The sequence below is a fragment of the Phalaenopsis equestris genome, unplaced genomic scaffold (assembly GCF_001263595.1).
Source record: "Phalaenopsis equestris unplaced genomic scaffold, ASM126359v1 Scaffold000002, whole genome shotgun sequence".
Classification (NCBI taxonomy): Eukaryota; Viridiplantae; Streptophyta; class Magnoliopsida; order Asparagales; family Orchidaceae; genus Phalaenopsis; species Phalaenopsis equestris.
This window is the reverse complement of record NW_018164444.1, coordinates 46,325,322-46,336,188: the sequence shown is the minus strand read 5'-3', so window position 1 is coordinate 46,336,188 and position 10,867 is coordinate 46,325,322. Positions and strand designations below refer to the sequence as shown.

Sequence of the window (10,867 nt, the reverse complement as noted above, 5' to 3'; positions counted from 1 at the left end):
TTACAGGAGGATGTACCTTCGTGTATGCTTTTTGTTGATGATATCCTTCTAGTGGATAAGACGTCTACATTGGAGTCTAAAGGCCTTCATTTGAGTAGAACTAAAACTCAATACATGGAATGTAATTTTAGTAGTAGAAGCTCTAGTGACGTACGTGTAACTTTGGGTGATGAAATTATTAAAACATGTGAACGATTTAGATTTCTCGGGTCTATTGTTCAAAGCGATGGTGATATAGATGTGGATGATATAGATAGGGATGTTAATAGTAGAATTCAAGTTGGTTGGTTGAAGTGGAGGAAAGCTTCGGGCCTTTTCTGTGATAGAAAAGTACTGCTTAGACTGAAAGGAAAATTTTTAAGTCGGTGGCGAGATTTGCAATGCTCTATGGCGTTGAATGTTGTCCTTTAAAAGAGAAACATAATATTAAGTTAGGTGTTATCGAGATGAGAATGATTTGGTGGATGAGTGGCTTTACACTTAGAGACAAAATGCGAAATGAATATATCCGTGATGGGGTTGGTGTAGCTTCTGTGTGTCGACCGTTATTTTGGAAAGAATGAATTTTGTAAATATAAAAATAGTTTTACTATAAATGTGATTTTTGAATTTTGAAAGTAATATTTTAATTTGAAATAGATGAAACCAAACGAGTATCACATATTGAATAATTTGGACGGCTGAACGCAATACCACATCTAATACACTATCCCGAAGAATAAACATATCACTTGTAGTAGGCTCCACCACCCTAACCAAAGAATTATGTGATATCCGTTTGGCATGCTAAATCTTTTACGTATAACCAACAAATTTTCCTACCTAATATAAGGATTCGATAAAGTTTATTTTACCTGGTTTCCAAGTTCCCTATAGAGGCTTACATCTTAAATGACCGGGTCCGTTTAAGAAAACTCTCGATTAAGATAAGTGATTCTGCCTTCAAGATTTCAAAATTTGAATTTCCAAGGTTGGACACGGGAAAGTCAAATGGGAGTGGTTCAAATAAAAACTGTTATTTTAAGGAATCCAAAGGAATGAAGAGTATGAGATATCACAAATCCGAGAAGAACCCCGGTACCTCCCAACTATTGTAATATTTTGCTTTATGTCTTTGAAATGATGTTATTCAATTTTTAATCCTGCAATTTATTTTTAGAATTTAGGACTAACATTCGTAAGATGTCTGATCGTGCAAATATCCTAGAAAGATAGAAGGATTTACACCGTCCCATACGACAACCTCGGAATCCTAAAAGGTAATAGGACTTATAATTGCACAACAGAGTTGTGCAAAAACCTAAAGATAATGTGAGGATTTACGTTACGCTAAGTAAACTACCTCGAAGTTCTATGGGTCGTTATTTAAACTAAGGAAAATGTTTAGTTGTCGTAGACTTATTGTACTGTTGTCGTAGACTTATTGTACTGTTGTAGATCGTCATCCTCCGTCCGCTCCATCCTGATCGTGCTGCCCACGAAGACTTGCTCCATGTCCCATGTAGTAGTAGTTTCAAGTTTAGTGTCTTATATGTGAATGTGCAATACTGTTATTTGGTGACTTACTGTTGTATATCTCCTAAAACAGGCTATATCCTAAAGGTTTTGTACTTAACTTAAAGCATGCGTAAACAAACTATGTTATAAGGAAAAACAGTAAATGAAAACAGTATAAGATACGGTAAATAAAAGCAGTATAAGAAAATGCAGTAAAGTGCTATAAATGCACATGTAAACTTTAGCGTCGCAGGTAACAATATAGTAGAGAAATTCAGCTAACAGGACAAACATGTGTTTATGTATAACAGAATAAATGACGGAGTAACACATGAAAAGCCCTGAGGAAAACTGAAATCGACCCACAGAGACTTGAAACAAATCGTAGGAAAAAGACACAAAAAAACAAAACAAAACACAATGTCACAAACAAAGAATCAAGGGTAGGAGATTTATATGTGACATTGGGAATGTCCCCAATTACCAGGAGGATTTCAGTGTAATGTTCAAGCTCAAGTCCCGGAGCATTGGGTTTCATTTTAAATCAAGTTATAATGAGAATTTCACTATTTGATTTAATTAAATCAGTCATGAACCACAGCCTAGTGCATATCTTGTCTATTGTTTTAACTAACTTAAAAATTAGGGTCAGGTGTCTAGTTTCAGTGTTCATTTGAAAATTAGGTAGATGAACACTCACCTAGAGTGTGCTCATAAAATCTAGGAAGCCTACACTTTAACTTGAGCCTGAAATATTTTAAAATGTTTGTCTTCAATTAAGTTTTTTCCAACTAATCCTCAAACATATTTAGATCAAACTTAACTCACTATCAGACTCTTAAGACATAGGGGATAAACCTATAATTTTGGCAAAAAGGTTCATGAAATGTGTTTCAATCTTAATTAAAACAATTGGGCTTAAGTCTATCCAATGCTTAGGGTCCTAATTAATAGCATACTAATCTTTCAATTCATGCAACTAACTCTTGAATCATTTAATCTTTTACTTTCTTCAAATTCTCAATAATTCTCACAATTACAATGTTATCCTTTTTATGTAAAAGAAATTGTGAATAGTTTGCTACCCTAGTTCCCCTTTAGGTTTCAATCATCTCAACAGACTAAATACCAATTTTTTTTAAATTTCCTCACCTTTCTTTTTTTTTATCATTTTTTTAAGGCCGTAAATCAATCCGAAAAATAATTAAATCAGAAATTCTCATTTTTAAGTTAACCGTTATAAAAACAAATCAATAGAGAAAGAGATCGACCCACTTTCAAAAAAAAAAAAAGAATCAGCTAAGCAAAGGGCAAAACCGCAAGTGAATCGGACTTAAGGCGTTTAAATTCTTTCAAAATAATGATCGAATCAGTCTCAAAATGTGCTTAAAAGCCTAAAAAAATCAGCACTTAAAAGTGCCCAAATCGATGTATAAAAGCCTCAGCATGCAACTTAAACCATAACGAATAAGGACTCAAATTGCAACTTAAACCTTAACGAATAAAACTTCAAAAATGACGAATAAGGCTTCTAAATGTAACTTAAGCCTTAACGAATAAAGCTTCAAAATGACGAATAAGGCTTCAAAATGCAACTTAACCTTTAATGAATAAAGCTTCAAAATGTGGCTCAAACATCACTAAAGAGAGCTTCAAAGTGCAGCCCAAACATCACTAAAAAAAGCTTCAAAGTGCAACACAAACATATCACTAAAGTGTGCTTCAAGTGCAGCCTAAACACCACTAAAGAGAGATTCAAATTGCAGCCCAAACACCACTAAAGAGAGCTTCAAAATGCAGCCCAAACATATCACTAAAGAGTGCTTCAAGTGCAGCCCAAATACCACTAAAGAGAGCTGCAAAGTGCAGCCCAAGCACCACTAAAGAGAGCTTCAAAATGCATCTCAAACACCACTAAAGAGAGCTTCAAAATGCAGCCCAAACATATCTCTAAAGAGAGCTTCAAGTGCAGCCCAAACATATCACTAAGACATAACAAAACAACAGCCCAGAATAGTGTCAAATACATCATAAAAATAGCCAACAAAACCCCTCCTAAACAGGGCAAAACTGCAATCCGAATTAGCCCAAAGACGTATTTTTTTAAGCTTTAAACTGGAGTCAATTCAACCCACGAAACATGTTTTTAAAATGCTCTAAAAACTTTCAAATCTTCAAAAATAAAAATAACTCTGAAAGGCTTCCAAATTTTCCAAACACTTAAAGCTTTCAGGTTTTGCAAAAATAAAACATTGAGATTTTTCTAATTTTCCAAATAAAACTCTTAAAGTTTCCAAAAGTAAAGTATAGCCACCTTCCAAACCTTCCAATATTAAATATGAGAAGTTTCAGATTTTATAAATGTAAAGCACCAAAGCCATAAATCTTTGCAAAGAGATTATGCAACATCTCAGATTTTCACATGAGTAGCACCAAAGCATTCATAAACTTTTCAAGCATTACAAATGTAGCATATAAACTTTCAGATTTTGTAAACTGAAGAATTGCAACTTTCCAAACTTGCCAAAATGTAAACTAGATGTGGCCTTAATCATGCTTAAAATTATTCAACTAAGGAGCAAGTAAAGAGCAAAGGAATGCTCCTAAATGTTTCAGATTTTGCAAATATGCCAGCCAAATATTTCAGATTTTACAAATACGCCACCCAAATGTTTCAGATTTTGCAAATGTGTCACCCAAATGCATAAAGATTTAGAAGAAGAAAGCTGAATTTCATGTATCAAAAATGCAAATTCATAGGAATCAAATGTTTCAAATGTAAACGCTCAGAAATTCAATGGTATGCATGTAAAGATTAAGTTTGGGTGTTAAATATGCAAATACATTAAAATTTAATATTTTATATGCAATTACTTCCAAAAGATACTAAATCTCAAAAATTAAAGATTTACATATAGACCATTCAATTCTTATGCATTTAACTCAGTATACAGTTCAACTTATAGAATGGCAGCCTTCAAGAGGGCACATGAGCCTTTCCAATTTCCTTTGATCCATTACCTCATATGGATCCAAAAGATTCCTACAATCACATTCTTACAAAACTTCCAAAAGCTATACAAAGGCAATCTTTAGCATGTAACATTTCGTATTTCGGTTCTCAATCAGTAAAGTTACCAAGTTATGAAATCAGGTCAAGATTTGAAGTTTTGATTCTCTGATAGGCATTTTCATAACAAAACTGAAAATGTGACCCACCAACTTAAGTGTGTGACTCTTAACATCCAATAAAATAAACTAACCAACCAACTTAAATGAAAAAGGATATTGTATTTTTCACCACAGACCAGCATGTATGAATATGAGTAGCATCAGAAGGATAGGAAAAAGTAGAAGTGGGAAAGAGAGGGATCATCTTGCTTGAGATTTATTCAAAAGAAGCAACATATCTTGAAAATAGCTAGGCACACAAATAAAAACAATAGGCTTCCAACGACCTCTGTATGGTTCCCATTCATCAAAGGTTTTGCCCCAATTCAAGAATAAATCTGAGTTTTCTCTTCTCAAATAATTTTGTTGTGCAAGCTTCCCTAGCATCCTTCACATTTTCCAGAAAAAGTATTTTTTAATTTGTGCATCTTGCTCATATGCTCCAGCTCACCAATTCTATAACCTTTTCTCATTCTTAACATTAAACTCAATTAGTTCTTAAAGTGACATTAATTCCCAATTCCATGTGCATTAAAAAATGCATTCAGGAGCAATTCCAAGTGACGCAGACTAGAAAGATCATTTTTAAAAAAATGCATTTAGGGGCAATTCCAAGTGATGCAGATTAGAAAGATTATTCATATCGCCAAGCAAAAAAATCATCAGAGCAAAATTGCCAAAATACATCTTTATAAATTATGAGCACATTAAACCCAAGGCATGAAGGTAGAATAAAACAGATAATTCATTCAAATGCTTGCAAAAAAGAGGGAGAGGATCATCCCTTGATGCAGATCTAAAGCAAACTCAAGAACAAGCCTAAGAAAAAAAAAATCAGCAGTACCCCCCTTAAGAACCTTGATGCAAAAGCACAAGACTCCTGACCCAAAAGCCTCGAGAAAACAACAGCCAATGCACACGACTAATAGAGATCCCACAACAACCAACCAAAGATGCAACAACCCTTTCTCCTTTCTTCTCCTATAAATTTTTCAACAACCCCCAAACCTGCCCTAGGTAGGGCTTTTATAAGCAAGGAAAAGACAAAGAGTCGTACTTACCATGATACAGTGGCCAAATAAGGTAACGGGAGAGGAAGAGGTGCATTTAGGGAGGAGGAAATGCAGCCTCGAGAAGTGTCGTTCAGCTGAGGTCTCGTGATTGGAGAGCCGCTCGGTCGAGCGGCCCGCGAAAAAGAGGAGGAATCGAGGGAGAAGGCTCCCGAGCTAGGTCACGTTCGGGTGCGGTCGATCGCGGGAGAAGAAGAATCGAGCTCAGCTGCCTGCTAGGGCTCGCGAAATGGAAGAGAAGAGGGCGAGCCAGGGCTTCAATTGAGCCGCAACTGGGAAGAAGGGAGGGGGTGCGGTCTAGGTGAAATAAGGTTTAAAATAAAGATTTATTTTTATTTTTATTATTTTATTTTATTATATTATATTATTTAAGTATATTAATTAACGTGTGATTTATTCGTGCTCGGAATCTTAGCAAAGTGGGTATCCTCTCTGGGTAAAATTGACGCTCCAGACTTGCCGGCGTAGTCCGTTTCATTATCTGAGGTTGTTCGGGCGAATTCACCGATTTGCATGCGATTTGCATGCGATTTGCTCATGTGCGGAATCATGGCAATATGGGTGTCCTCCCTGATTAAAATTGACGTCCCGGACGAGCCGGCGCAGTCCATTTCGTCATCGATGGTCATCTGGACAAGTTTACATTTTTCACCCTGTGTGTGTGTTGATAAAGTCATAAAAGGGTTTCCCTAAGAATTGAGATCCTATTGGGAACTTCTCTGTGAGTCTCCACATGGCGGTCTACATGATGGTCTTTAACCACTCAACCAAATGATGATGGCTTGAGATCACCCATGCGAGACACCACAAGAGAATCAAGAAGTGGTTTGAATTTCTAAAAAAAGGGTAGGTCCTAACTCTAGTCCTCTAAGATACTCGATAGGAAGCCTTAGAGCTAGATCCTATAATCTAAGTTGAGGAGAAATGACCTCAAAATGAGGACTGTTACAGACAAAACTAGAGAAAATCGCCTTAGATGGTTTGGTCACATTAAGCGTCGACCATCTAATGATCCGATTAGGAGAGTAGATGTTTTGGATTCGACTTATGTTAAGAAAGACAAAGATAGGCCTAGGAAGTCTTGGGCTTCTTGTATAAAAAAGGATCTTAATTTATTAGAACAAAATGAAAATATGATGCTAAATAGGACGTAATGGAGAAAAAGATTCATGTAACCGACCCCACGTAGTGGGATTAAGGGTTTGTTGTTGTTGTTGTAGTTGTTTATCTAAAATTAAAGTGATTGGTACGGTTAGGATAATTTGTAGACTAAAAAATGTCTTATGTGACCTAAAACAATCATCTAGAGCATGGTTTGAGAAAATTATAAAAGCAATGAAAAAAAAAAGATATAAATAAAGTCAAGGAGATCACATCTGATTCCTTGATATACTTCATCAAGAAAAATTTGGAAGAAGGCATAATATGCATATATTACGTACCCCAAAACATTCAATTGGCTAATTTTTTTCACTAAAGAACAGTACTTGATGAAATCATCTCCAAGCTGGGAATAGAAGACATCTACAGTTCGGGCAGGCATGTTGGAACCCATAAATCCATGCCAAAGAAGAAAATCAGAAACCTATAAACGCACACCAAGGAAATCAAAATCCCAAGAAAGTCAGGATCCCAAAGATCCACGCCATGGAAAGAAATCCAGAACTGTTTGGGCATGTAAAGCCTAGTAAGCTTTAGAATAATAATTTGTAGCTAGTGTTCTATTTTACTGCTTAAGTTTTGTTATTTCCTTCTTGAATTTGCTTTTATATATATATATATATATATATATGATCAAGATAGATTGAAACGATGTCGGCTAGGGCTTCCAATGGTGATTTCGATCGCAATTGATTCTACCGCTAGAAAGAAAGGACCTCGCATCGTCGACTCTCGCTCCGTCGTCTGGCGTCTGCGTCTAAGTTGGCGTCGACGTTCGCAGCTCCCAGTTGTCGTTCGCATCGCGATATCGCTCCACTGCTCGCGTCGTCGTCTTCCTTGATATCGATACAACTCCTGCTCGATATCGCTCCACGCCTCTGTCGCTCTTCGTCTGCGCCCGACTGTTTGGTTTTCTTCTATTTCGACACTGCTCCTGCTTCTACGCCCGATAACTCCGCTGCCTTTTAGCAAACTCGCAACAATTTTAATGCCGACAGCCTCTAATGGCGTTTCCTTCTTCTTTGGTTGAGCCGGACAAAGTCTCCTTTACCCATGTGGTGGGTAACCCTCAAGTGGAGTCTGCGGTGCTATTCCCTCAAGTTATAAGAAAATTAGTGAGGGTACAAATGATTGTCCTTTTATTAAGAAGGGAAGTATGAAAGGTGAAAAAGAAACAATCTTTTTTCTCTGAATCAGAAATTTCTACCCTGACAAAAAAATTCAAGTTTGCTCTTATTGGAAAATTTCAGTGGGGACACCCACCTATGGAGGTTATCAGAAAGACTGTAGATAGTGTTAATGATCTCAAGCTAGTAAGCAAGTGAAAAGTGTGACTCATGGATGAGAGACGTGTTGATTCAATAACAGTGGTTGAAGACTACACCGTAATTCTCTCCAAGAAATATCTTAATATCGAAGGCAAATCAATGAAGTTACTCAAATGGTCTCCTAATTTTGACCCAAATCATGAAACTCTCACTGTACCGGTATGGTTTTGTTTACCTGGTCTCAAGCTGTATTTTTTCACTATCAGATTCTCTACTCTATTGGGATCATCCTTGAGGATCCTTTGAAACTAGATCTGCCTACTTTTAACCTAACCAGACCCTCGGTGGCCAGAATATTTGTGGAAAGGGATATTACTTTATCTGATGTTATTGAAGATGTTACAGAAATCCGGTTGGGCACAACCCATAATGGTTATTGGCAACAAATCGTCATGGAACACAAATCCCCATATTGTACCCACTGTAAGTTATTTGATCATATCCTTGCAAATGTCACAAGCTTCATCCTAATTTGAAATCTAAGGTTCAAGCAAATAAGGATAGGTCTAACCCCATTGCTGTGGACATTTTAGTTCCACTTGAGGAGGATACTACCAGACATGAGGTGTTTGTTGCCCCTGAAGAACCCCCATGACATTGTTGTTACTGTTACTACGAGTGATGCAGTGTTGGCACCTACAAACTCCATAGAAAACAATATTGTTGGACTATTACCTATAAATGATAGTGAATGATAATCAAGAGAGCCTCGCAGCTCTACTTCTTCAAGAAGTATCCGGTGTTGAGGCAACTCATACTTCACATATTCTAGAACCTGTTGTGGGTACTGCTGTTGGTAGTCATTCTGCTTCAGCTCTACCCCATCAGGCTGATTCTTCAAAAGAATGGCAGATTTACACTTCCAGGAAGAAGAAGAAGAAGAAGAATGGAGATCTACTAGAGCTCCAAAGTCTTATGGATGATACTTTAGTTACTATGGGTAATGGTCAACACCTTACCAATCTGCTACCTGGATCCCTACCGAGAACTAGAATCAGAGGCAAGACTAGATTGGGATGACCCACACTTTTTCAGCGCCCAGGTGATTTTTTGGATTTTTTTTTTATTTCTATCTGTACCTATCTTTTACATTTTTTTGGTGTGAATTGTACCGTGTGGGTTGGGTGTTTAAGCCCGAATGAGTAGATTTCATTCCTACTCATATTCACATTATATATATATATATTGCTTTCTATCAAATATATAGAGGAATGAGTAGATTTCATTCCTACTCATATTCACATTATATATATATATATTGCTTTCTATCAAATATATAGAGGAATGAGTAGATTTCATTCCTACTCATATTCACATTATATATATATATATTGCTTTCTATCAAATATATAGAGGAATGAGTAGATTTCATTCCTACTCATATTCACATTGCTTAGTTTAGGAAATAAAATTTTAACAAAGTTCTAAATTTAAAACCATCTAAAATTAAATCAAATTTTATTCAATGTCGTTTTAAATTCAAATCTTGATTAGTTGAAAAATTTTGGACTCTAAAGATAACTATTTGTCGAACCACCAATCCCATGATTGAGTGGTATCCCTTTGATCTCACAAGTGAAGATTTAATGTACAAATCCTAAGAATGAGAAAATGATTACAATTGTGGTTTCAAACTTGAACCTATTAGGCCCAAAGTCAAGAATCAACTTGATCACTATCCTAATTGAATCATCCCAAAATATTTTAGCCCTTATCCTCACAATTAACAGATTTTATATTTATTACACAATAATCACATCTTATGAAGAATAAATGGAAAGTGATTTGATCCTCATCACGTATACAGCATACTGAAATCTATCTTGAATTCACATGGTAATTTAAAGTAAGATTTTGGCCATCAAATTCAATTTCACCTTATAATTGTGCTTAGCAGTAGCACAAAATATGTCTGAAATTCTTCGCCATCTCAAATGCTTACATGAATTTACCAAAATAACAGTAATTTAACTGGTGCAGAATACAACTGGATAGATATGAATATACATGAAGTCAATTAAAATAATGCTTGTATATGTTGTAACTTAAAATAGCAGCAAATTAACGGATGAAAAATATACTCACTTGTACAGGTGTGAATGCCAGACTTGAAGTCAATCCGGAAGTAGCACCACTACTTCCGTAACTTTTCTCCTTGAACCTTAAAAAATCAAATAAAAAAATCAATAAAACAAAGGTTTACATGCAATGCCAGACAAAACAGACCGTATTATTGAAAGAAAAAAATAGACTTAAAAAGTGTTATTCTATTTCTAATAAACTCACAGCATATATCACCTTTTGATAGCCAGAAAAATTATAAATGTTTCTGAAAGAACAACAAACATGATATAGTTAACATACTTTTTAGCAGCTTTAGTAGATAGTTTACTTTGGGCAACTGACACGCGCAACCTCCCACTTCCTGCCTGACCAAGCATGCCGTAACCCTCACCCAAGCCATCACCTAGGAATAGAAAAATACATGCCATATAAAATTCCAAAATGTTCAAGCAGAATGGAAATCTTCATAGGCTACAAAGAAAAACAGCAAGAGGCATAATGGAGAGAGGAAGAAAAAAAAGCAAGAAGGAAATGATAGACATGATTAACACAGCATTTATTTGCAGGACAAGATCA

At 35.9% G+C, this 10,867-nt stretch overlaps 1 protein-coding gene across 1 annotated transcript in view; it reads right to left on the bottom strand.

The window, feature by feature from the left end:
• The window catches only part of LOC110018490 (tropinone reductase 2-like), a 45,869-nt gene that overhangs the window by 18,853 nt on the left and 16,149 nt on the right, over positions 1-10,867 (bottom strand). Inside the window, exons 2-4 of the mRNA XM_020715828.1 lie at positions 10,526-10,694; positions 10,313-10,388; positions 7,226-7,323 (exon numbers count right to left, since the gene is read on the bottom strand). Coding sequence (XP_020571487.1) covers positions 7,226-7,323; positions 10,313-10,388; positions 10,526-10,694 — 343 coding nt within the window. The remainder of the gene's footprint in view (positions 1-7,225; positions 7,324-10,312; positions 10,389-10,525; positions 10,695-10,867) is intronic.